Source organism: Sciurus carolinensis, chromosome 1 (genome assembly GCF_902686445.1).
Source record: "Sciurus carolinensis chromosome 1, mSciCar1.2, whole genome shotgun sequence".
Taxonomy (NCBI): Eukaryota; Metazoa; Chordata; class Mammalia; order Rodentia; family Sciuridae; genus Sciurus; species Sciurus carolinensis.
This window is the reverse complement of record NC_062213.1, coordinates 100,246,667-100,261,979: the sequence shown is the minus strand read 5'-3', so window position 1 is coordinate 100,261,979 and position 15,313 is coordinate 100,246,667. Positions and strand designations below refer to the sequence as shown.

The 15,313-nt window shown below is 34.3% G+C and overlaps 1 protein-coding gene and 1 non-coding gene across 2 annotated transcripts in view; one reads left to right on the top strand and one right to left on the bottom strand.

The window, feature by feature from the left end:
- Gpr89a (G protein-coupled receptor 89A) overlaps positions 1-15,313 on the top strand; it is a 50,519-nt gene that overhangs the window by 18,096 nt on the left and 17,110 nt on the right. Inside the window, exons 4-7 of the mRNA XM_047545928.1 lie at positions 3,525-3,631; positions 4,040-4,141; positions 8,902-9,022; positions 9,797-9,877. Coding sequence (XP_047401884.1) covers positions 3,525-3,631; positions 4,040-4,141; positions 8,902-9,022; positions 9,797-9,877 — 411 coding nt within the window. The remainder of the gene's footprint in view (positions 1-3,524; positions 3,632-4,039; positions 4,142-8,901; positions 9,023-9,796; positions 9,878-15,313) is intronic.
- On the bottom strand, positions 2,821-2,893 carry Trnav-cac (transfer RNA valine (anticodon CAC)). The gene has a single exon. It is a non-coding gene; the product is annotated as a tRNA-Val (tRNA).

Sequence of the window (15,313 nt, the reverse complement as noted above, 5' to 3'; positions counted from 1 at the left end):
GTTTGTCTTGCTAGATGCTTTAAACTGAGTTAATCCAGATGAGCAAAAAGCTTTCTATGTATCTAGACCAACTGGTTTTTGCTCCCTGTAGAGAAGCCTTTACTGAATGGCTCTTTGTTATATGATTCCTGTCATTTGTACTAAGCAGGAAATAGTAAGAAACAGTTCTCTGTAACTCACTGATGTTTCTTTTGAAAGAATATTGTTCAGGGTCTTGCTGATTGATCTCACATTTTCTTCCTTATGAAAGCATTAGAGAAATTTCATTATCTTGGTAATAATTCAGTATTAATTATGGATTAATTAATATTAATCAGTACTAATTGTGTTTCCTTGGAGCCATTGGTTTATTTTTTTTTACAGACACATGATTTTATCTAACTAATCAAATTTTATATTTCATATTGACCATTAGAAAACTTAAAACTAAAGTTGTGACCTACTCACAGCAAGTTTCTAAAACTATTTAACAAAAGCCATTAGGCCTGTGTTAATATTTTATCTATCTTTTGCCATTGTTGCTTTCTTTCATATTTCTTTGCAGTTTATTTCCTCATCCTATATTTTTTATGTCCGTATAAGCCAGTTAACTGCTCAGCCATTTTTTTGAAACCAGGCCTACTTAAGTTTAAAACCAATAAATACAAAGGACACTATCAAGAAAGTAAACAGATGTTCCAAGAGTGGAAGAAACTTTTTGCAGATCTCTTATCTGATGAGGGATTTTTTTAATAATTTTTTAATTTTGATTCATTGTAAACAACTGTGGTAAAACTTATTTCTCTGGTTGTATATGAAGTAGAGTCATACCATTTGTGTAATCATACATGAACATAGGGTAATGATGTTTGTCTCAATCTGTTTTTTTTCCCTTCCCCCCCATCCCTCTTTCCTCTATATAATCCTCCTTCCTCCGTTCTTGCCTCTCTCCCACCCCCCATTTATGTATCATCATCCGCTTATCAGAGAGATCATTCATCCTTTGGTTTTTTGGGATTGGCTTATCTCACTTAGCATGATATTCTCCAATTTCATCCATTTACCTGCAAATACCAGAATTTTATTCTTCTTTATGGCCGAGTGATATTCCATTGTGTATATATACCACAGTTTATTTATCCATTTGTCAATTGAAGGACATCTAGGTTGATTCCACAATCTAGCTATTGTGAATTGAGCAGCTATGAACATTGATGTGGCTATATCACTGTAGTGTGCTGATTTTAAGTCCTTTGGGTATAGGCCAAGGAGTGGGATAGCTGGGTCAAATGGTGGTTCCATTCCAAGTTTTCTAAGGAATCTCCACACTGCTTTCCAGAGTGGCTGCACTAATTTGCAGCCCCACCAGCAATGTATGAATGTACCTTTTTCCCCACATCCTCACCAACACCAGTTGTTGCTTGTATTCTTGATAATTGCCATTCTAATTGGGATGAGGTGAAATCTTAGGGTAGTTTTGATTTGCATTTCTCTTATTACTAGAGATGTTGAACATTTTTTCATATACTGGTTGATTGCTTGTAGATCTTCTGTGAAGTGTCTACTCATTTCCTTAGCCCACTTGTTGCTTGGGTTATTTGTATTCTTGGTGTAGAGTTTTTTGAGTTCTTTATAGGTTCTGGAGATTCCTGCTCTAATCTGAATTTGTGGCAAAATTTCCTCCCACTTTGTAGGCTCTCTCTTCACGTTGCTGAGTTTCCTTTGCTGAGAAAAAGCCTTTTAGTTTGAATCTATCCCAATTATTGATTCCTGCTTTTATTTCTTGTGCTTTGGGAGTCATGTTAAGGAAATCTTATCCTAAGCTGACATGATAAAGATTTGAACCTACTTTTTCTTCTATAAGGTGCAGGGTCTCTGGTCTGATTCCAAGGTTCTTGATTCATTTTGAGTTGAGTTTTGTGCAGGATGAGAGGTAGGGGTTTAGTTTTCATTCTGCTGCATATGGATTTCCAGTTTTCCCAGCACCATTTGTTGAAGAAGCTATCTTTTCTCCATTGTATGTTTTTGGCACCTTTGTCTAGTATGAGAAAACTGTATTTATTTGGGTTTGTCTCTGTGTCCTCTATTCTGTACCATTGATCTACCTGTCTATTTTGGTGCCAGTACCATGCCGTTTTTATTACTATTGCTCTGTAGTATAGTTGAAGTTCTGGTATTTTGATACCCCCTGCTTCACTCTTCCTGCTAAGGATTGCTTTAGCTATTCTGGGTCTCTTATTTTTCCAAATGAATTTCATGATTGCTTACTCTATTTCTGTGCAATTGGGATTTTCATTGGACTTGCATTGAATTTGTGTAACACTTTTGGTAGTATGGCCATTTTAACAATATTAATTCTGCCTATCCAAGAATATGAGATATCTTTCCATCTTCTAAGTTTTCTTTAACTTCTTTCTTTAGTGTTCTGTAGTTCTCATTGTAGAGGTCTTTCACCTCTTTTGTTAGATTGATTCCCAAGTATTTTATTTTTTTGAGGCTATTGTGAATGAGGTAGTTTTCCTAATTTCTCTTTCAGAGGATTCATCACTTATGAATAAAAATGCATTAGATTTATGAGCATTGATTTTATATCCTACTACTTTATTGAATTCTTTTATGAGTTCTAGAAGTTTTCTGGTGGAATTTTTCAGCTACTCTAAATATAGAATTATGTCATCGAAAACTTAATTTCAAGTTTCTCTTATGGTGGTAAGGATGTTTTCACTAAATGTCCAAGCCAATCCATAGAAACAGAAATACTTTGATTACCTAGAACTGGGGAGATTGGGGGAGGGGAATTATAAAGTGGTAATGGGACAGGGTTTCCTTTTTTTTTTTTTTTGGCGGTACTGGGGATTGAACCCAGGGTCTTGTGCTTGTGAGGCAGGCACTCTACCAACTGAGCTATATCCCCAGCCTGGTACAGGGTTTCTTTATGGAGTAACGAAAATGTTCTAAAATTAATGTGATAGTTGCACCAATCTGTGACTATACTAAAAAAACATTGAATTTTATACCACTTTAAATGGGTGAATTATATCTCAATAAAACTGTTATACAAAGCAAAAGTGCTAAAGATTTTTAATAAATTATATATTATAAAGAGTACTAAAAGTAGTCTTGCAAATCAGATGTTTACATAGAGTATGAGAGGCATGTTTGAGTCTTTAGGGTATGCATTACTATTAACCTTTATTTCCCTTTAAGTCTCTTGTAATAAGACTCCTGGTAGTGGGTGAAATAAGTCATTCTACTGGAAATGGAATATATTGATATATGTTTTTATACATTGCCTATGAATATAACTAAAGTATTAGCATTTAGTGAAATTCTTAGGTTAAGATGGTCATATATACCTTTTAGAAATTTATATTTTTAATCTCTACCAGTGAGTAGATAGTGATAGCATAGTTGGCTAATTAGATGGATCATATTCAGTATTGAGTGTAAAGACCAAGAAATGCATTGGAAGACTAAAGAGCACGAAAAGTTGCTGCCCTCACTGTTCCCCCGTCCCCAGTGATATTCTTTGACATTTATTACAGCTCCCGTTATTTTCACTGGAAAATGAACCTGTGTATAATTCTGCTGATCCTGGTTTTCATGGTGCCTTTTTACATTGGCTATTCTATTGTGAGCAACATTCGACTGTGTGAGTATTTTACTTTCTTTTGTCAGCACATAGATTGGAGTGAATATTCTTGGGGATTGGAAAAGTGGCTAGCTTTACTACTACATTACTTTCATAACTGCTACTATTTGGGGGCACTTCACAGTGTCTTAAAATGGTCACATAATTAATATCAAATGAATGATTAGGTTATTTGTCTTGCCAAAACTTTACTTCTCCTACAATGTCTCTTTTAATTCAGTTCACAACTTAATTTCTTCAAGTTTCTCTTATGGTGGTAAGGATGCTTTCACTAAAAATTGTATAGTTCCACCATTCTTTGACCAAGTGAACAGGCCAACCAAATATTAATTAGCATATACTCATAGTTTTAAGTAGAACAAGCTCCTTATTATGTTTTCCCTAACAATCTTGCCTCTTCTGTCTTAGTGTATAAACAGAGACTACTTTTTTCCTGTCTCTTATGGTTGACCTTTATGTATTTCTTCTGGAAACTGGGAGATCCATTTCCCATTCTCAGTCCAAAACATGGTGAGTATATGGGGAAAAGTAGGTTTGGAAGGAGGGTTGTTTAAATTTCTAATTTTGAAAAAAAAAAAAATTAATGTTTTAAAACTTCTGGTTGTCAGGAAATAGAGCAGATTATTTCTCTAAGAAATACCTGGTTTTTAACCAAATTTTCTTCTTCATCTTAATAAGTACCAAGTGCTGGCTTCAGATCAGATATCTATCATTCTAGAGTAGGAGTTTTTAGCCTTGGGTTAGTGTAAAAAAATCTTTAAGGGTCTAAGAAACATGGAAAGGTGCCTTTAACTTAAATCTCCTGATATTGAATGCCTAATTATGGAAATACAGTTACATAGATATTAGTCACTTTTCCATTACTATAACATAATACCTGAGGTAAATGACTTAAAAAGAGGAAAGGTTTATTTTGGTTCACAATTTTGGAGGTTTCAGTGCATAGCCCTTTGCTTTTGGGCCTGTGATGAGGCAGTACATCATGGTAAGATTGTGTGACAGAGGAAGCTATTTACCTCATGGCAGCTAAGAAGCAAAGAAAAAGAAAGTAGAGCAGCCAAGGTCCGATATCCCCTTCAAGGGCATGCCCTCTATAACCAGAAACTTGCAAGTAGACCCTGTATCTTAAATGTTCCACCCAACAGTATCATAGGATAGGGACCAAGCCTTTAACATGTGGACCTTTGGGGAACACATATCCTAATAGTAGAATCTAACAGAATCTCTGTCCCAGCTGCATCAGCTCCCAGGTGTGTAACACCCCTACATAGTTCATTTCTACGTTTAAGGCCTCATGTGCACTTGTCAATTTGGTGAAAACTATGAACATTAAAAACCTTAGGACTGGGAATATAGTTGAGTTATAGAGTTGGGATTGAACCCACTAGGCCCTGGGTTCAGACATTATTTCCCTATATACATGTATGAGGAAAAAAAATTTTTAAATAAAAAAAAGAAATGCTAGCCAGATGCTGTGGCTCATGCCTGTAATCCCAGAGGCTCAGGATGCTAAAGCAGGAGGATCATGAATTCAAAGCCTCAGCAACTTAGTGAGGCCCTTAGCAACTCAGTGAGACTCTGTCTAAATAAAATACAGAAAAGGGCTGCGGATGTGACTCAGTGGTTTAGTGCCCCTGGGTTCAATCCCCAGTACCAAAAAAAAAAAAGAAAAAAGAGAAGAGAAGAGAAGAAAAGAGAAGGGAAGAAAAGAAAGAAAGAAATGCTAGAAAAGAATTGGAATGAATACTGAATGAACCAGTGGTCTAGAATCTGCCACACTTCCCACATGTCTTTCCATGTGTATTCATTGTCTGGTAGCAAGAGACTGGGGAGAAGGTTTTGAGACTCTCCTGCAATTGGGTCAGAGGTAATGTGCAGTTTTTAAAGCATATACAGCATCATAAATAACTGTATATTTTGAAAATAAAAGTAGCTCTTTCAGAATTTGAAATAATATTAAAGAAGCAAAAAAAAGTTAAATCACTCCAGCCTAACAAAGACATAAGGATTTAAATCCTTAACATGGTGCACAAGACCTACCCACTGTGCTCTCTCTATAAGAGTTCTGTTCTTTAGTCCTACCAAATTTGAAGTTTCAAGCTGTTTGATTAGCTCTTCTACCAGAGGTGACAATTTTTCAACCCTTACCTACCTTTCCAGGTGCCTTTTATTTCAATTCTTATTAGTTCTTAGAAGACTTCCCTAGTGGACATCACTGGGAGATATTTATTGCTCCTACCTCAGTGAACTTATTTATTTCTATCACCTATAAAGCTTATAATTATTTCTTTTCTTTTCTGACTGTTTTAATCTATGGCCTCCCTTGAGGTCAGAAACTACATCTTATTTCTTTATATCCTAGTGCCTACTCAAGCCTAGCACATAACAAGTGTTTGATGCATGTTTTCTGAATCAGTGGATTGGGGGAAAGTTGAATTTCCATGGTGGTAGATGAGTTCAAGAATTAACACTCTGTACTTTATTATTATCCAGATAATTGGAAGAAAATAAAACAGGTGGGCATCAGCTCAAAACATATTGTTGGTTAAGGTCTCTTGTCAAGATATCTTGGGTTGCACTTTTTTTTGAGGGAAGACAGTGTAAATAGTTGAAGAATGTTAATAAAATTGAAACATTTGGTTATGGAGTTGTGTGTGGTGTTAGAGGGTTTCTGTTTGTGAAATGTATGTATTAAAAATAAAATTTCAGAAACTAAAAAAAAAAAAAAAGAATTAACACTCTGGATAGGAATTTCGGATTTGCTAATGTGGTCAGCATGCTCATGTCAGTGCAGGAAAAGATTTAGAGTAAAGAGGTCCTGATAGTATTGCTCTCATATAAACCTATTTCAAATAAGCCCACAGAGAAACAAGTTTGTGATGTTAGAAGTCAGATGAAGGATTTTAAGAAGCTTCCATGTAGTCTAAAGACCCGACTGACATAATTCTCCAGCTTTCTTCTTGTGAGCAGTGAACTCGCATGGCCAGGACAACCAGGCCATGCCAGAGGGAAGAAGACCATCATATCTGTTGTACCTTTCATCCATTTTTTTTCTAAATTTGATGAGAATATCCTGAAGGGACTGTCAGTGTGCTAGGGAGATAGTTTCAGTTTTAGTCTTTCTTTCATGGTGCAATAATTAGTCATTTGAGTTTTGCATATGAATGTTCAGGTTTTTAAATTTATTTAACCCTCGAAGAGAAGTAAATAGGAAGAAATGTTTAGGCAATCACTTAGAAGCAGCCAACCTTACACTGCCCTTTTAGAACTTTCCCAGCAACCAGTATGATTTCTTGCTGTGGAGATCACAAAAAATCGTAAGACGCAGACCTTTCTAATTAAAAAAAAAGTCTATGAAAGCATTCTTTGTGCAATGCTTGAGCCTCAGAAGGTTGGGAGACATTCCACAGTGGGAAAGAGTAAGGCTAAGAAAGTATGTAAGATCAGAGGGAATCTATGTGAACAGGTCACAACAGTGACATGGTCTGCTACTCAGTCACATGACTTCCTTTGAATTAACTGGTAAATAAACATAATAATGCCTGACTACTTCATAAAAATGCTGTTATCATCTACATCATACATAATAACAAAGTACTTTAAACCACAAAAAGATTTAATTAAAAGACACCATGTTGGTCTGGGGTTGTGGCTTAGTGGTAGAGCACTCACCTGGCACTTGCGAGGCACTGGGTTCAATCCTAAGCATCACATAAAAATAAATAAATAAAGTAAGAGCATTGTGTCCATCTACACCTATTAAAAAAAAAAACAGACACCATGTTAATGGGAATAAAGGTAGAAGGGGCATTTTTTTCCATTTTAGTATTTAATAACTTGTATTAATCCCTTGGACTTTTTATGTTTTTGAGTGAAATTACATACCCACGGTCAACAAACATTTGTTGTATATCTTCTATGTACCATATAGTATGGAAAAAAAAGATATGATATGATATAGATATGATCCTTTCCTATAAAATGATACAAAATCAAGACATGTGGAAAATAGAATCAAGAGAATTATTCCTTCATTAATATCCCAAAAATATTTAGTGAGCACCTATTGATGTTAAGTGCTGGAGAAGAATCGTGAACAAAACAAATTTGAATTCTGCCCTGATAAAACAGTCTTTTGAATGGGACTAGACAATAAAGAGGTAGGTATATAAATAAATAATAATTGCCAGTTGTGGTCTTGTCACAAGACACAGACAGGTTATTATTATAGAGAGAATGATGCAGATAAAAATGTCAAATTTATTGCAAGTTATTAGAATCAACCTTAGAGTCTTTGAAGTGATATTTAAGCTAAGATTTAAAGGACAGACCAAAGGAAGGCCCAGCAAGAAGGTATAAAAGATTTCTTACAAAGCCTTAAAATAGAAAAGACCTTGATGTATTCAATAGAAGTAGGAAATGGAATGGAGACTAGTCATCCTAGAAATAGGAAGTTAAAAGAAATGAAAACCAGTGTTTTCCTGTGATGCTAAACTTCCTGAGTTGTTCTTTAGCATTGCTTTCTCTCATTTATCCCAAATACATCATCTGGCAGCACTTACTTTTTTTAATTGGTTCTTTTTAGTTTTTAGTTGACAGTAGAATCCATTTTGATAATATACAAGCATGGACTATATCTTATCCTAATTAGGACCCCAGTCTGGCAGTACTTATTTTAACTGCTGAGTTGATTTTCAACATTCTCATATAATAGGAAAGAATTGATAATTAGAATACAACTGGTAATCTAAAACTCATGTGTTTGCCTTTGAATTATTCATCCATCTTTAAATTCAGCCCATTTACTAGAGGCATTATGTTTATTGGATGCAGAAAGGAATAAGACATAAACTGAAAGATATGACCTTTAGGGGAAATACGTATATCAAAGGTACCTACCATTTATATTTTTCCAGAAGATTTTCTTTCTTTTTTTTTTTTTTTTCTCTTTTGATCAGACCTTTTACTAAAATAGCTTTTTCTTTATTAGAGGTCACACTACCTTAGAATAAATGGTTAGAAGTGTTATTTACGATTTTTATTATTGTATTGTTATCATCCAATAAAATGAGGTGACTAAAGCATAAGGATAAGAAGAAAATCAATTGACTTATGTATTTATTATAGAGAAACTACACTTTAATAATTAAAAGTTCACTTATATGAGTTATGTGAAATGGTTGATGTCTTCAGTAACATCTACCTTTGTAGTACAAATAAGAGCCGTTTTATCTGTATTACCTGGTGTTAATGTACTTTGATGTTTTCAGGGATATTGTCCATAGAACAGCTCATCAGCCGAGTAGGTGTGATTGGAGTGACACTCATGGCTCTGCTTTCTGGGTTTGGTGCTGTCAACTGCCCATACACTTACATGTCCTACTTCCTCAGGTAACATGCACTTTGTCTCTCTCTTTTTTTTTTTTTCCAATCACTTAAAAGATATATGTCATGCCACCATCTTTAATACTTAAATCATATAATCTATTACTCTGCCTTTTTATTCTTCTGTCCTTATAGTTGTTAACCTGAAACCGTTCTAAATAAATCATCAATTATATTGATTGCCTGTGTTATTTGTCCTTATATTTTATTTTATTTCAGTACCAGGGGTTGAACCCAGGGGCACTTGGCCACTGAGCTACATCCCCAACCCTTTTTTTTATTTTGACACAAGGTCTTGCTAAGTTGCTTACCTCAGCCACCCGAGTCACTGTGATTACAGGCATGGACCACCATGCCTGGCACATTTATTTATTTTTTAAATGACAAATTTCATCCCCACACACATTTTTAAAAGAACATTTCTAGTGGTCAGCAGTGTGAACTAATCCCAACTTCAGAAATCAGTTCCTCCTAGAAGTAGAACAGTAGAATACAATCCCAAGTTAAAAATGTGTTTAAACATGTATCCTAGATCATTGGGTCGAAGCTCAGAAAGACCGTAAGAAAGCTAGATGCCTTCTATTGCCCTGAGACCCCAGAAGAATTATAAGAAATGACAGTGAAAGCCTTTTAGATTTTAGTCATTTTAATATTTTATAGAACAAAGCAGGTCCTTGAATTACTGGGTAACACTTGGAATTTTTTTGTTTCTCCAAAGGGCTTGTATTATGCCCAAGGGTAGGACCCCAAAACAATGCTAACAGTTGATGTTTATTATAGGAATGTAACTGACACAGATATTCTAGCCCTGGAACGGCGATTGCTCCAAACCATGGATATGATTATAAGCAAAAAGAAAAGGTAAGATCACATTAAAAACTTGTATTCTGTTAGAATTTCTCAACAGTAAAATTTGACTATGATTTGGTGCTGACAGGGAATTTTGTCATTCAATTTTATTATAAAGTAGAATATCATCAATATTTGGTGTCTAGTCTTCTATTTTTTTAAATATATATATTTTTTTAGATGTTGATAGACCTTTATTTTATTCATTTATGTATATGTGGTGCTGAGAATTGAACCCAGTGCCTCACATAGCTAGGCAAGCGATCTACCACTGAGCCACAATCCCAGCCCCTGGTTTCTAGTCGTCTATGAAAGAAAATTGTCAAATTCAACCAAATTCCCTGAATTTAGATATTTCTCTATGTAGATTGTTAAAGTAACTTTTATATTTGATAAATGGATGTTTTAAAAGTTTTTTATCATACGTTTTAAAACTTTTCATGTTTGACTTGGATCTTTCAACTTCCTTTTCTCTAACAACTTAAAATCCTTCAAGTCTTCTCATTGTTATTGTGTTTATGATAAAAAATTTTTTTTTTAAATGTGTGTTTTCCAAGTGGCATTTCATAGGAATCTGTGCTACAGTGTACAAAAGTCCACTCTGAAATCAGACTGAATCCTTGGTCTGTGCCTTACAGTGTGACTTATATGTTTTTGTGCCTTGGTTTTCTCATTTGTAAAAAAGAGTTAATATATTTAGACCTTTGAACAGTAAGCTATGCCTAGTTATGAACACTGCTTAACTTACTAGTCTTTGCACAGTAATCATTTATTTTCATACTTTGCCTTCATTTATTCATTCATATATTCATTTAATAATTTTAGAAAACTTAGTCTGTGCCAGACACTGTCCTAAATGCTGGGGAGACCATCAGAGTTAAGCTAAAAAAGAATCTGGATGCTAAAAAACTGAACAAAAATATTAGTTGCTGCAGGTGTGATAGATTTCACAGTTTGATTCTAGATAAGTTACCTGTCTACTAGTATGAAAAACCAACAGTCCTCAGGGAAAAAAACCAAAAACAGATTTCTAAAGTCACTACAAAGTATCTATAATATCAAGTCTTCACCCAAAACTTACTAATCATTATAAAGAAATAGGACATGTCACCCATATTTAGGATTAAAGGCAATCAATAAAAAATAACTCCAAATGTGCCCAGATAATAAATATATAGCAAAGACTTGAAGGCAGCTACTGTAGATACAATCAGAGAAATACAGGTAAGCATGATGTTAATGAAAAGATAGAGAATTCCAGTAGAGAAATGAAAACTTTGAAAAAAGAACAAATGGAAACTCAAAGCCAAAAATGATAATAACCAAAGTAAAAATTTTACCACTTAGGCTTAATAGAGTTGATATGGCATAAGAACAATATCAGTGAACTTAAAGATAGGTCAGTAGAGATTATTCAGTCTGAAGAATAGAGAGATAAAGGATTAAAGAAAAGTTTCAGTCCAACATACTTGTAGTTGGAGTGCTAAAAGAGAGGGAAAGGGGCAGAAAAAGTGCTTGACAAATTATGATAAATAACTTTCCAAATTTGGTGGAAAACATTAACAGATCCAAGAAGCAATCTATAAACACAAAAGAACCTAAGTACATATAGTCAAAATGCTCAGAGTTAAAGAAAAAATCTTGAAAGCAGCAGGAGAAAAATGGTATCATGGGGAAACAATGAAAAAAGTAATGACTGTTCAACAGTGTAATTGGGTGCAAAATAAACACAAAAATCAACTGTTTCTGTCTGTATATTAGCAGTGAACATGTGAATACTCAAATTAAAATACACTATTATTTATAATTGCTCAAAAAATGAATTATTTAGAAATAGTCTAACAAAACATATATAGGACTTTTTTAAGTAGAGCATTATAATTATACATAGTCATTGGGTTTCTTTGGACATGTAAGAAATTTGATTTCAATCCCTGTTACCCCTTTTTCCTCTCTTCTTCCCTCCCCTGGTTCTCCCTCTTTGGTATAGGATTTATATGCTGAAAATTATAAAACTCTGAAAGAAATCAAAGGAGATCTAAAAAAGTGGAAAGACATGTCATGTTTATGGATTAAAAGACTTAACATAGTAAATGTTAATCCTTCCCAAATTAATATACAGCTTTAGTGTAATTCATTTCAGAATCCCAACAAGATTTTTTTGTGGAAATATATAAAAGTATTCTAAAATTTGAATATAAAAATAAAATTAATAGAATAGCTAAAACAAGTTTGAAAAAAGAACAAAATAGTAATTATTCTACCTGATTTTGAAACTTATTCTATAACTACAGTAATTAAGAGTGTGTGACGGTGCTGGGGATATAGCTCAGTTGGTAGAGTACTTGCCTCACATGCACAAAACCCTGGGTTCAATCCCCAGCACCACCAAAAAAAAAAAAAAAAAAAAAAAAAAGAGAGTCTGTAACATTGGCAGACATAGAAAGTGAAAGAGAATAGAGAACTCTGTAATAGACTGACATAAATATTCTAGCTAATTTTTGATAGCCTTACTACTTAAGACATGCATAGGCAAAAACAAAAAAAAAGAATCAAATCTAAATTTCATACTTTATATAAAAATTAGCTTAAAACAGATCTTAAAGTAAAATGTAAAATTTTTAGAGAAAAAAATCTTTGGGATATAAGACTGGGGAAAAGATTCTTAGACTTAATATTAAAAATACAGTCCATGAAAGGAAAAATGGATAAATTAGATTCCATCAAAGTTAAAAAAACTTTTGCTTTGAGAAAGATCTTGTTAAGATGCTGAAAGACAAGCTACAGAAAGAGAAAATATTTGTAAACCACATATCTGAGAAAATACCAGTATATAGAATTTTTAAAAGTTTAAAACTTACATCTTTAAAAAGCAGTACAGTTAGGAAATGAACATAAACCATAACCTGACATATTATTGTAAAGAATATAGAGATGGTATATAAGTACATGAAAAGATTCTCAACATTATTAACCATTAAGGACATGAAGTTAAAACCACAGTGAAGTATCACTGCATACTTGTCAGAATAACTAAAATAAAAATTGGCGATAACACCAAATGTAGAAAGAATACTGAAAAACAGGATCACTCATACATTGCTGGTGGGAATGTAGAATAGTACAGTAACTCTGGAACACAATTTAGCTGTCTCTTGAAAACTCAACATACAAATACCAGACCTCCAATAATTATACTTCTGGGCATTTGTTCAGAGAAATAAAAATTTATTTTCACAAAAACCAGTACATGACTGTTATAGTAGCTTTAGTCATAATAGCCAAAAACTATAAGTAACCCAGGTGTTCTTTAATGACTAAATGGTTAAACACACTGTGGTATATACTGTGGATATATGTGCCAATACTCAAACAATAAAAGAGAACAAACTCTTAATATACACAACCTGAATGAGTCTCTAGAAAATGAGTGAAAAAAATTCCCAAAGGATACATAATATATAATTATAATTGTATACACATTTTTGAAATGACAGAATTATAGAAACAGAGAACAAATTAATGGTTGCCAAGGATCAAGGAGTTGACAGTAGGAGGAATGTGAACTGTACAGGGCAACATGATGGATCCTTGTAGTGATAAAAAATGTTCTGTATAATGACTATTATCAGTGTCAAAATCCTCTTTGCACTGTAGTTTTACATAATATTTCCATTAGGGAAATCTGGGTAAAAGGCACATAGAATCTGTCTATATTTCTTAAAATCATTATGAATCTACAGTGATCTCCAAGTGAACTTTAAAGTTCACTTTAAAAAGAAAAGCAAAGTAATGACTGATATCCCACCAGAAACCATGTGTTTTGGTCAACTTTTTTGCCACTATAACAAAAGACCTGACAAGAACAATTTTAGAGAAGGAAAAGTTTGAGTTGCACAGTTTCATAGGTCTCAAGTCCATAGATGACCAACTCTGTTGCTTTGGGCCAAGGAAAGACAGGACATCATGACAGAAGAGTATGGTAGAAGAAAGCAGCTCAGGACAGGGAATCAGAAAGCAGAAAGAGACTCTCCTCTCATCAAGGACAAAATATGCATACTCCAAAGATTTGCCCCCAGTGACCCACCTCCTCCAGCCACAACTGCCACCCAGTCAATCCCTATCAGGAATGATTAGGTTGAAATTCTCGTAACCCAGTCCTCACCTCTAAACTTTTTTGCATTGTCTCATACATGAGCTTTTGGGGGAAACCTAATATCTAAACCATAACACCATCGAAATCAGAATATAACAGGATAGCATATTTAAGCCATAGTCGACAGTTTGCAGCCTCATCCCTTTCATGCTGCCACCAAACCTGAGCCAAGTGCACATGGTTTTTCACATAATGAATTTTAAAATGGTGTTCAGCTAATAACAGATAATTGGTTGGGAACTACCCTCGTTTTTGAAAAAAGGTAATTGTGAACATAGTGATGATGGTGATGATGGTAAAGAAAAGTTGAAGTCGAAAGCATCTGTCTCTATAGTACCTTGTATTGTTTTGTTAATTCCTTTTTGCCACATCTCAGGAAGTCTGATGTTAACTTTTCTTCTTAAATATATGAATATTTATTTCTCTCTGCAGTGTATTTGATAAGAGCAAAATTGGATTTTTTTTCTTGTCTGTATATTTTTTTTTTTTTTTTTACGTTTACATAGGGTAAGGATGTTTATTTTATTTTTCCCCTCCCCCCACCCCTCCCCCCCCTCTTTTCCCTCTACACAGTCCTTCTTTCCTTCATTCTTACCGCTCTCCTTAGCCTAACTCTAAACCTAACCCTAAACCTAATGCTAGCCCCTCCCACCCCCCATTATATGTCCTCATCCGCTTATCAGCGAGATCATTCGTCCTTTAGTTTTTTGAGATTGGCTTATCTCACTTAGCATGATATTCTCCAATTTCGACCATTTGCCTACAAATGCCATAATTTTATCATTCTTCATTGCGGAGTAATATTCCATTGTATAAATATGCCACAGTTTCTTTATCCATTCATCAACTGAAGGGCATCTAGGTTGGTTCCACAATCTGGCTATGGTGAATTGAGCAGCAATGAACATTGATGTGGCTGTATCTCTGTAGTATGCTGATTTTAAGTCCTTTGGGTATAGGCCAAGGAGTGGGATAGCTGGGTCAAATGGTGTTTCCATTCCAAGCTTTCTGAGGAATCTCCACACTGCTTTCCAGAGTGGCTGCACTAATTTGCAACCCCACCAGCAATGTATGAGTGTTCCTTTTTCACCACATCCTCGCCAACACCTATTGTTGCTTGTATTCTTGATAATCGCCATTCTAATTGGGGTGAGATGAAATCTTAGGGTAGTTTTGATTTGCATTTCCCTTATTACTAGGGATGTTGAACATTTTTTCATATATCTGGTGATTACTTGTACATCTTCTTCTGTGAAGTGTCTGTTCATTTCCTTAGCCCATTTGTTTATTGG